We start from the raw sequence: 12,541 nt of genomic DNA, 5'->3' as shown, positions 1-12,541 counted from the left end.
TCCTCCTCTATGTACATGCAACAACTAAACCATACAAAACTGAACCATACAAAACAGACTCACCCTTATCCCCCAGACTCCCTAGAAATCCCTCTCTGTCTTTCTGATCTTACATTTATCTTTATTTAACTTCAGGTTCATCTCCCTGATTCTGTCCACCAGTGCTCTCAGTCTCCTGTCATGCTGTTTCTCATTTTCACCCCACACCAAAATATCATCCACTAAGTTCACAACACCCTCCAAACCTTCCAGTCTCTGTGCAATGCACTTTTGAAACACTTCTGGAGCCGACGACACACCAAACGGAAGTTGCAGGAATCGGTATCGTCCATACGGGGTGTTAAAGGTACATAACTTAGAGCTCTCCTCATCTAGCTGAACACCTGCCAGAAACCATGGTTAGCATCTAATATGGAGAAAACCTTTGCATTTGGCATTTCTGCAGTTATCTCTTCAACTGTGCACAGCGGATAGTGTTCTCTTTTTATGGCTTTGTTGAGATCTTGGGGATCAATGCAGATCCTGAGTTTGTTGGGTTTCACTACTGTGACCATGCTGTTGACCCAATCTGTAGGCTCGGTCTGCTTTGTAATTACTCCAAGATCCTCCATCCTGTCCAGTTCTGCCTTTATTCTGTCCTTCAGCGATGTTGGCACTTTCCGTGGTGAGTGAATAACTAGAGTCACATCAGGGTTGAGCTGGATGTGGTGCAGTCCCGGAACACATCTTAGACCAGTAAACACATCCTCATATTCATTTAAAATGTCAGTGTTATCTTTATCTACACCGTCCACTCTTCTGATTAGTCATAGCTTTGTGCAGGAGTCTCTTCCAAGAATAGCAGGTGAGTCTTTTCCTATGATCTGAAATTCTAACTCATATTCCTTGTCTCTGAAGTCACACTTGAGCTTTGCCTTGCCATTTGTCTTGATTACATGGCCAGAGTAAGTAACTATGTTACATCCTGATTTAATTAACTGCATGTTTGTTTGTCATTTTCTCCAAATCTCTCATTGACAGCACGTTACACTCTGTTCCAGTATCAAGCTTCACAGTGAGCACACCATTGTTAAATTTTAGCTCTCGAGTCCATTTCTTAGTATTATTGTTCAATGTTGAGACTGCATCCAGCTCATGCTCTGCACCTGTTGGCTCACTTTGTTTGATTTCTATACATCCCATAATCATGACATCCTCTTCCTGCTTGTTCTACTTCATGGACCTTTTTCTCTGTTTTCCTGGGTTTGTATTGTTGATTTTGTGACTTGCATTTGCGACTGAAGTGATTCTTTAATTTGCAATGATTGCATATTTTTCCATATGCAGGACACTTCCTTTGGTTCATGGATGTAGCCACACCTGTTACACTCTTCTTTCTCTTTGGCATTCTCACTGTGCACGCCAGCTGCTTTCTTTACTCTGGTAACTTTTGTCTTGTGCACTGCTACATCTGCTTCCTCATGCAGGGCTTTCATGTGAGTGTAGCTTACCTCACTTGCTCGACAGATGTCCACAGACTTGTCAAATTTAGCAACTTTGCTCTCACAGTGTCATTTGTTATTCCACAGACTATGCGGCCTTTTATCAGCTCATCTGTCAGTTGTGCAAACTCACAGTCTTTTGCTTTGTTTTCCTGGTCCGTCACATAAGCATCAATTGATTCATTTGCTACTTGCACTCTGTTAAAGAAAACGTATCTCAGATACGTGATGTTTTTTCGGGGCTCACAGTAGACTCTGAACATGTCCTTCAGCCCATCAAATCCATCCACATCTTCATCAAAGACCACTGTATTAAATACCTTTATAGCTTCATCTCCAGCAACGTGAAGAAATGTCGCACACTTCACTTTATCGCTCTTTTCGGCGATTCTGGTCGCAATGAGATATAATTCAAACTTCTGAATCCAAATCCGCCGGTTTTCTGGCACATTTCCTTCAAAACTCAGACTACTCGGTGGCTTTAACTGTTCCATCTTTGACTTATGACACCATGTAATGAGGTTAGACCTGATATTCAAAACTCGTGGAGGCCAGTTTATCCAGAACCGTTTCTCTGTTCATTCCACCATGTTTGTTCTCCTCCTCTACGTACATGCATGAACTGAACCATACAAAACAGACTCCCCCTTGTGGTCGGAGTCAAGCAAGCACCATACATCACACATATACATCACACATATCAAGCTTTTTATGGAACAAGAAACCTGCAAGAATTAGTCTAAAAACTTTAAAATCTGCAAAAAACTGTGGAGGCTTAGAATTACCTAACCTCTACAAGTACTTTCTTGCAAATAGATAACAAGACATCTTAAAATGGTTAAAAACAAATCCAGAAACCAACTCATGGTTGGACTTAAAACAGGCTGGAGCGCGGGGCGGGTCTCCCTTGGGGGGGTCCAGGCTCGTAAATGGGGTTGGGGTGGGGAGATGCCCAGAACTCCTGGGTGGTGGTGGGGTGCTCGCCTGGGGCTGTGGGCATTCTTCTGGGGCGGGGCCCCGTGTTGGCCTGCTTTCCTGGCAGGTCTGGAGCTTGCACTCTTTCCCCCCATGCTTCCTTGCTGTCTGGCTTTGGGAGCCCCCGTGGCGGTCCTGCCGGCCCTGGGCTCGGTCGCAGATGTGATTGCCCGGTGGACAGTTGTTCTCTATCTGCTACCGTGCGGGTGTTGGGGGATTCTAGCTGCCACTGCTGCTGCAGCGGGGGTCTTGGTGTGGGGATGACTGGGCACTCCCCCTCCTTCTTTTCACATTCCATCATCCATTTTAGAAGACCATAAACACTCACTTGAGCACAGGTGTTAGCTCACCTTTGCACAAATATTTTGCGTGATTGAATAAAATATTTCACACTAGTTGGTTTGAAGGCATAAGTATGCGTGCGTGAACATTATTTGTATTGTGTACATGTTGACATGTGGACATTTTTGGAGCCGACAGATATGTTTATAACATTTGGGTGTGTGTGTGTGGACAGGCCCCGCCCTCATAGAAGTGTATTACATCTGAACTTCACCGTAATGAGTGTAACCATCCAGAAACTTGTTGCTTTGCGCTGCCTCATGGTTTTACCCCCCCTTTCTATAATCACCCTCCTATCCCCCCCTCTCTAACATCCCTCCTTTCCTTTTCTGTCCGGTTCAACACAAAATATTTTCAAATTTAAATAAAATGAATGAAGTTAGGCCTACATTAGAAAAAGGGGTTTATTCTGTCATAACTTTTAATTTGAAAGAATATTCATAACCCCTGTTGTTAAAGTAAAATATGTCCAACACAAGAGGCCTTCAGCTCTCATCTGTTTGCCCAGCTGTTGGACAGGACAAGTTTGAAAAAAAAAGTAATCTTTAGCTGTACAAGTCCAATTTTAACATGTTGCAACATGATATTGTGAATAACATGGCTAACACTTCTAACATGGCAATGTTTAGCGTGTTACCAACAAGTTTCAAAATTCTCTTTGACTCTTTGGTCTCGCTTAATGTCCCTTATACAATAGTTTAATTTGCCTTATACAGTACATGACCATTCACTGACGGTGTGTTCCATAATCTGGTACCCCCTATAATGTGGAAAATACAGTAAATTTAAGTCCTGTAAACATTTTGAAAAAACAAACAAAAAACACATAACTGCTGGTGCCAGTTTGAATGTTTATTTCGTTTCATAAAGACTTAAGCCCATGAGACCTCTCAATCAATGGTTTACATATGCTTTCCTTTAAGCTTCTGATAGCACAGAGGGTTTCCGTTACGACTGAAGAGATCTTGTTGGTATGAGATGAAGCAACACTGTGGGCTTATTGTCGGGAAACACTCAGGACTGTCCGGATGCTGTAAAGAAATAAAAAGAGAGAAAAAGGAGTTTTAAAAAAATGTCTAAAATGCTGCGCCAAATATACCACTGATTACTGAGTCATGCAGATAGAACTAGTCTAGAAATGTACCATCCTCCACGCTTCATCAGCTCAATGGCTTCATTGACTTGAGTCAAAGTCATGTTGTGAGTGATGAACTCATCCAGCTTCACCTTCCTCTCCATGTAAGCTTTGACCATCTGTGGGACGCCATCCTTGCTCTTAAACCCTGAGTCACAAAGAACAGTCACATACAAATAAACAACTAAGAAACTCAAACTCTTTAGAAAATGGATCAATGTTGTAATCCAAGACCAACAATCCATCATTTGGCAGAAATTAATATTAAAAAGAAAAGGATTCGAAATTTGGAGTAAATATTAAAAATAAGTCAAAATTAGTCATGGTAATGCGTTTTATTGTATCTGACCTCCAAAGAGTGTTCCCTTCCAGGTCCGTCCAGCAATGAGCTGAATGGGTCGAGCAGAAAAGTCGTGTTTGTCTGTCCAGCCAACGACCACGCTGACACCCCATCCTTTCATACAAGACTCTAAGGCACTGCGCTGGATGGAGACAAAGAAAAATGTTTTAAAAACCTCAACCTCCTAATATGTACAGTGGACTGTCCGATCAATGCCCTTACCATGACGTCCACATTACCAACACATTCCAGAGAGTAGTCAACGCCCCCGTTGGTCATCTCAGCTAGGACTTTGCTGATTGGTTTATTGTAATCCTTGGGGTTGACAAAATCAGTGGCGCCGAACACTCTGGCCTTCTCCGCTTTCTCTGGATTGGTGTCAACGGCGAAGATCCTTTTTGCTCCAGCAAACTTGCAGCCCATGACGGCTGCCAAGCCCACAGCTCCCAGACCAAAGACTGCACACGTGGAGCCCGGCTCAACCTGAATAGAAGGCAGTAAGTCATCACATTTGTTGAACACATAACAGTTCTCAACAACACTTAAGCAAAAACAGATGTGTGTTCCTCACAAACCTTGGCAGTGTTAACCGCAGCTCCAAATCCAGTGCAGACACCACAGCCAAGGAGGCAGACTTTATCCAGAGGAGCAGCCGGGTCAATCTTGGCCACAGCAATCTGGTTCATCACGGTGTACTCAGAGAAGGTGCTGGTTCCCATAAACTGCAACACCTTCTTCCCCTTACAGGTAAACCTGGAGTCAGCCAACGCCATGACATCATAGTGATCAGCAGCCCTGTAGAGAAAATCTATTGTTAAATGACTTTAGCACAATCAATGATGTCCAAAAGAATCTTTTTCATGAGGAAATCTGAAGAAAACAGGACCATACCATCCTTTTTCACACTGGTTGGTTTTAGGACTCTTGCAGAAGCGACATTCCCGACACTGAGAGATAAACAGGGGGATAACCCTGTCTCCTAAAAACAGAAAATGATAAATAATATTTTAAAATAAGAAACACTTCAAAAACAGGCACCTTAGAAATAATTCAAAATTTCTTAGAAAGATTTTCCTTAAATAAGCAAAAAAAAAAAGAAAAAAAGAAATCTGCTAATGGGGTAGGAAAAATGGTTTTTTCAAGAATTCTCATTGAAAGAACTTCCAGTCACTAAAACATGTTTTCTCAAACTAAGATTATTTTGCTATTGAAGAACTTTCTCAAGATTATTTTTCTTGCTGGATAGAAAGTATGAATTTTTTTCTTGAAACGAGAGTTGCTTTACTTTCCTAATCAGTTTTTGCAGACTACTTCTCTAGTGGTGCATTCAGTGAGCATGTCCCTTAATTCACTTGGTAAAGCTTGGTTAAGGTCTAGTTTTTGCAGAGTTTAATACAAAAACTAGACCCGTGCCACTGAGTTTGTGTGCTTTGGTTTACCTGGTTGAAATTCGGAAACTCCGGGACCAACACTTTCCACTATTCCAGCTCCCTCATGGCCAAGGACCGCTGGGAAGCCATCTTTGTGCATCCCTTCAAACAGATGGTAGAGGTCTGTGTGGCACACCCCGGTAGCCACAATCTACACAAAACACCAAACATTAATTGAGACTTGTTCCTTTTCAATCTGGCGGTACTTTGCAGCTTAAGCTGGTGTACAGCCACTGGTTATTTGCCAAACAACATGTATTTAGCACAAGCAGATTCTCAAAAACAGCACAGATCATTTAAAACAAAAGGATTTACCATATTTGTTTGAACAATATGTGCCAATACACTTTTTTACTTCTGGAAATGGGAAGAATATGTAAAACCACAGTCATTATTGTGCTTTAGGTGTTTGTGTCACCTAGTTACAAACACAACTCAAAAGCAAGTAAGACTTGTGTAAAGTACCATGCTTTTTAAGAATAATTTTAAGTGCGAAAATGTGTACATCACAGACAACACTGACTGAAATTTCTATATTTCATGTATTGTAATCTCCCCTAATTTTGATGATTTTGGCTTTCAGGTAATAAAAAAAAACAATTAAAACCCAAATTCTGTCTTAGAAAATATAACTATTGGGTAAAAAATGAATACACCCATAGTGAAACTCTAAGCAGGGAATTACCTCTCCAAAGTTTTATGGGCCTTTAAATGCTCTCTTGGTCTGGCTCAGTAAGGTATAAAATCACAGGGAAGACCTTTAGCAACTTTTTGCAACTGCCAGAAACCGAAGCCTTGAAAGGGTTGTCAAGCAAAGTCCAAATTTCAGGAAAGCGTCACTAGAGGTGGACTGAGGCTGGAGTCAGAGCCACCAAACACAGACAAATACTAAATATGGGCTTCAAATGGGCTGCATGGTGGGAAAGTGGTTGTCAAGAAGGCTCCGGTTCAAGTGATAGCTGGGACTTTTCTGTGTGGAGTTTGATTTTATTTTCCAGCAAGACTTCGCATCTGACCACAGTGCCAAATGTACCAAAAGCCAGTTCAGTGACCATGGTGTTACTGTGCTTGGTTGGCCTGCGAACTTGTCTGACCTGAACCGGGTAGAAAATCTGAGGCCCGTTGTCAAGAAGAAGAAGAAAGACACTAGACTCATAAGGGTAGATGACCTGAAGGCAGCTATCAAAGCAACCTGGGCTTCCATTACAGCTATGCATTTATGCAGTAACTCAAAAGGCAGTAATTCATGTTTAGTTATCTCCTTTTTCAAATACTGTTTCGTCATTCCATGAAAACAAAATAGAACAAAATGTGTAACTGGTGGGATTAATATTTGGTGAGTATGTAAACTATTCTACAACACCTAGCTGATCTTGATTTCTCTTTTACAACACCTTCCCCTCTTTGATAGTTGAAAACTATGCTAAAATACTGTAGTGTATTGATGCTTAGATGACAAGATCTTAACTTAAAAAATTAGCTTTCAATGGCCTCCTTTTCTTGTTGTACAGAGGCTTCGGAGCAAGTTTCTGTGGTATCTTTGTTGAAGCTTCTATTTTAGATTTTTCCCTAAGCGGATCTGACTGACTTACTGCAAGTCTGTCGTCTTTATAACCCCTTAAAAGTTAGCCAGAGGCTATGAGGTAAAACAAGCTCAACTGAGTTTCATCCAAACACTTTATTGATCTGTGAAGGGAAATCATGTTTCTGGCATTGGCTGTTAGCCAAAAATTGGAAGAGAGACACGACTTTAAAGTCAACAACAAAACGTTTTAACTATTTTTGTAGACTTTATTGTGGTGAGGTGGTTTTGAAACATGTACTCATACAAAATTTCTAATTTTGAAAATACATTTCTTGATTTTTTATTCATGACTATAAGTAAACCTTCCCAATATGCTTTTGTCCTATTTTAGAATATGAATGTAGTAACCCTTGTGCTATCCTAGGCACTTTAGCATTGGGTCATCTAGACCCACTAGACAGTGCTCTGAGCCTTTTTCTTTAATGATTTGTGATCTGCACTGGTGTCCATGGATTACATGAAATCCTCTTCACCTTTATCCACCTTTGTCATGGTAGGGAGAACACGTCAATGTAAGGGTGGGGTCATCTAAGATAGCACAAGGGTTAACATTGAACCGTTAAGAGCAAATACAAAAATGCAGGTGTTTTTAGCCATTATAATATGAATTTACTGTTTACAAAAAGTGACAACAAACTGCGGTAGTCTTTACTCACTCATAAATACAATGGTCCTATTTTTTTTTCTGCATTGGCATGTGTTTAGTTTAATAGTGGCTCACTCACCTTGATGCGAACCTCGTTGGCTTGAGGTGGAGCCACTTCAATGTCCTCGATCACCAGGGGCTTGTTGGGCTCCCAGGCTACGGCTGCCTTGCACTTGATGACCTAAAGCAGAGAATGGCTCCTTTATTTTCCCATCGTAATGATGACTTAGTAAGAAAAAACATTTCAATATAAAAAAAACAATCCCATTTTGTGTGGAGAACAATAGTTCATGCTATCACATGTATGAAGTGAACTGACACATACTCATTATTTCAGTTTGCAGACACTTTTATCCAAAGCGAGCTTTGCCCTTTAGATAATTTGAACCAATGACAATGTGGTCTTACATGTCTAGTCAAAACCCACAATCTCTGATCATCACAAAAACCAAAACTTTTGATAATAATAACAACAACAGATAGCACCAGTGGAACATCAATCTCTAGTAACATATTGTGCCAATGAATGTTGTGAGTACGATGTAAACAGGGTCCGTGTGGGAAATCACCTGTTGCAAGAAATCCATATTTTAAGCAGGACTCCTGGTGTCCTACTGTTGTTGTTTTTTTTTTGGTCTTGAAGTTGTAGCCCGTTCTTCCATCTGTTCTTCTGTCCCTGCACTAATGCCTTTTCCATTTGCAAGGAAATGTTCCACATACAACCTTTTGTCGTGTAGCACGCCGCCAAACTTTTTTTCAGAATAAAAGATTGTTCAAATGTAGTCATTTTTCCTCCCCTGACCAAACTTTACAACTCAGGTGATCGAAGGTGTAACTGGTGGTTGGAGACCACTGGATTAACAGACAGACAGTGTTTTATATTAATTGTCAATAAAAAAAAAAAAAAGATTAATGACTGATAACTAACAAGATTGGGAATTAGCGTAGCCCCGGTAACCTCTGTTTTAGCACCATCAGTCTTATTTGGTGTGTTGCATACAAAGTTGGGAGTTAAAGGAAATGTGAATATTGTTGCTTCCAATGTGGATAACGTGTGGCGTGTCACAAACAAGTTAAGAGTTTCTGTGAAGGCAGATAATAAAGTCTGACTGACCGATAGACTTATCTCTGACTCTGTTGTCTCACTTAATGCGCTGTATAGTTCTGTATGCCTTATATTTGACCGAACCTTCAATTCATCTATTGACAGTGCACCTGATAACCCTGTAGTGCTGAAAATACAGTAAAAGTGTAGGAGTTTAAAGTCCACCTGTCTTATCTGGTAAACAAACCTTTTGTATGAAACATATGGTTAAAGTAAAGAATTGCACTTTAATGCCAACCACTGTTAGGAAATGAAATGTTGTCTTGGCAAATAGATTATTCCTTTTTAATTTTTTTTACTGTTTTTTAAATTTGGCATGTTTATTTTGGCCCTCTATCACTTTGTGTTCTGCAATATCAACACTTGCGCAAATGCATCTCCACAGTTTCATTCTGTGTGCCAAATACACACCCACCAAGCAGACCATATCTGAACCTTTTTTTAATTATTTACTTGTTGCACCAAAACTAATTTAACCAATTTCAATAAATAAAAAACAGTTTAACTGGTTTTTGATGAAACAAATTGCGCAAAGCCTTGTTAAAATCTAGACATGGAAAAAAAAACATGTTTTTTATGTTTTAAACTTGTTTCTAACCCTTTTTTAACAGCAGTTATTTAAGTTAATATCATTTTGACAAACAGAAGCTTTCCTGGTTGGTCTCTATACACAAAGTGCTCTCATATTGGAGTTGTGCACCTACCTTACCAGCTGTGGCCATGTCTGCTGCAAAGTTGGAAGTCAAAAAAATTAAAGGAGAGGTGCTGAGGAGCAAAAGAACTGCAGAGCAGAGCGAGGAGGAGGAATCTCCACTCAAGGTTTAAATACTGGAAAAGCCGTTATGCAACCAAGCAAGAGTGCAGACATTGGTCAGGACTAAACTCTTTCCAATCCATCAATCCCACTTTTTATTTTACCTAAACAGCAGTAAAGTAGTAAAGTCATTTAGTTAGATTAAGACTCAGAGTTATATGGAAAGGTCTTGCATTCACCTAAAAAAAAAATCGTGTGATATTCGTTCTCCGTTTGTCATGTATTAAAAAGATTTTTGAAAACGGTTGTTCTTTGTTCTGTGTTTTTTGTCCTAAGGCAAAGAATTTCGAACAGTTTGTAGTTCTTTGCTTTTGCAGCTCTCTTAAAAAAATTGTAATATAACATTAGAATGAAAAACATGAAAAACACAAAAAATTAAAAGTGAAAAACACCCTTTTAAGTAAAATATACAAAAATATCAGTGATGATACATACAGTACAGACCAAAAATTTGGACACACTTTCTCATTCAGTTGAATGGGACGGTGTGTCCAAACATTACATTACATTATCACATGTATTCCTAATTGCCTTCCACAATTTTTTTTAAAAAAAAAAGAAAAAAAAGGGACTATCCTGAGATTGTTTTGGTAAAATTATCATTATTTTTTTTCACATTTTTTGTTTATCGCAAGTTTTTCAAGTTATTCAAGTTATAAACTGACCATTCACATGCCTCAGTAAAGGCATGTGGTTCTTGCTGGCCCCCTCCTCAAATGTTTGCTTGACAGATTATCCAGAGCCACTCATTCTAAGACTGGTGTAATGTAATAAATCAATAAATAATACAATTGTTCTAAATTTAGCACAATTGTTTGACACTTTCAATGTAAACAAACTAGGATGCAGTAGGGATGCAACCATTCACTTTCACCATCATTTGGTTTCATGGTGAAACCTATTGTTTGATTTCAAACTAAGAATTGTGGCATTCCTGTTAAAAAATAAAAGCAAACCAAATCAGCGGCTAGTTTTTGAAGTTCGTGACCTTTTGCTCACTTCTTTAGATTATTAAAACGGTTATGTACTCCTGATTTCTAAACATTTCATGCATAACACTGCAAGGCTTGAACTTTTCTTGAAAACACAAGTGCTGAAAAATTACTTTCATGAAAAATGTCCTAATGTAGTAACTTTTTTAGGCTCCAGCAACGTGTGATCGTAAAAGGGACCCATCAGGTTCAGAAAATGGATGGACGGATTTCTTAAGTGCGTGAACGCTGTGTGGCCAGATCTCCTGTTTCAAACAATACGGGAGCTGACAATCTGTGTGACACGGTTGTATAGATGGGAGAATTCTGACAAAACCCTTTTCTAGGTTGATGCATTTTAGGTGCCAAATTAAACTGTGAGCGTCATAAATGTCTATATTTACATAGTGATACGGCCTGCTTCCCAAACTGTGTAAGATAATGACTTGCTGGGAAAAAAAACACATGCTTTCTACCAAAACTACACTTCATGAGAAGAGTATAATTAAGGTTTGGCTTGCAAATGTGGTTTCTCAGAGTAACGCGTAGCAGAAATGACTCTTCACACTGTGTAAATGAATTTTTCTGATGATATTTTCAAATCCCTGCAGAGGGTTCCTGCTATTCCGTGCTCGGCTGCATTTCTGCAGAACTATTTGGAATGCTTCAAGCTGTGTAAGATGTCACATCAGAATATTGTGCAAACTTTTTTTCTTTTTCATGACATCTGCAGTGCTAGAAGTAAGTAATGTGCTGATTTAGGTAGAAAAAAGTGCAAAAGTAGCACATTGTTCTCAGGTCTTACTGCCCCTTTACCCTCTTTGACAAACTTAACCTCAGAAAGCGCACAGCAAATCCTTTCCATATCCTGTCAGGATTCCAAATCCACATAAATACATAAATATAATAAACTTTCATATTGAGTTGGGTACCTACCTTACCAGCTGTGTCCATATCTTCACCTTTAACTGGATGCCAACAGAGTCTGAGAGAGCTCAGAAGCTGAAGAGCTGCAGAGTAAGAAAAGGAGGAGAAAATCTGGACCTCAGATCCTGCAGCTGTGAAAACAGTTGGGCATCCACTCAAGTATGCCGGCCCTATGGTTTTTTTTTTTTTTTTTTTTTTTTTTTTTTAAAGAAATCTTAACATGGATTAACTTGGGCATCCAAAGAAATGAGTTACTTGTATTGAAACAAAGTCAAGCATTAAGGGGAATGAATATGTGATTGTTTTTTTTTTCTCTAACAGATGTATGTAAAGTATAGTAAGGGGGACATGGACATTCTCATGGATCACTGTGGTGTTGAGTTTCTAGTGTGATGGGAATAGATGTGACCCCCCAGGCATGGGCCAAGGCTTACAGGGTTATGGTTTGCCCCTGTGTATAAGAGACAATTCCTAATATACTTTTTACAGTCATTTAAACACCTGTAAACACTTTTCACAGCTTAGTGTGAATACCTTTCAATTTAAAAAAAAGTTCAAAACTTGTCTTCCAGCTTTGCTTTGCTTGGAGTAAGTAAAAGCTATGGCTAATTTTAGACTTTATTTCTTTCAGTTTGATAACAGCTAATGAAAACCCAAACTTCAAATCTGACCAAAATTTGTGCTAAAAGGATGTAAAGCACTCAGTACGTATCTGGTTACAGAGTACTCAGATACTTGTCTTTTTGCATGATTTACTGCAATAATAAAGTGTTTTCTCATCTGTGGTGTC

At 39.4% G+C, this 12,541-nt stretch overlaps 1 protein-coding gene across 1 annotated transcript; it reads right to left on the bottom strand.

Moving 5' to 3' along the window:
• Positions 1-3,635: 3,635 nt before the first annotated feature.
• Positions 3,636-9,772, bottom strand: LOC100049415 (alcohol dehydrogenase 5 (class III), chi polypeptide; the record flags this gene model as incomplete). Its single annotated transcript, NM_001104796.1, is given in 9 exon segments — positions 3,636-3,829; positions 3,943-4,081; positions 4,283-4,415; positions 4,496-4,756; positions 4,849-5,068; positions 5,165-5,252; positions 5,713-5,854; positions 8,014-8,115; positions 9,744-9,772. Coding segments are annotated over 9 exon segments (1,137 nt in total). The 3' UTR covers positions 3,636-3,795.
• Positions 9,773-12,541: the final 2,769 nt, after the last annotated feature.

The sequence above is a fragment of the Oryzias latipes genome, chromosome 22, assembly GCF_053564925.1.
Source record: "Oryzias latipes strain Hd-rR chromosome 22, Olatipes_Hd-rR_3.1".
Classification (NCBI taxonomy): domain Eukaryota; kingdom Metazoa; phylum Chordata; class Actinopteri; order Beloniformes; family Adrianichthyidae; genus Oryzias; species Oryzias latipes.
The sequence above is the reverse complement of the archived record's forward strand: the minus strand, read 5'-3'. Positions and strand labels throughout refer to the sequence as shown.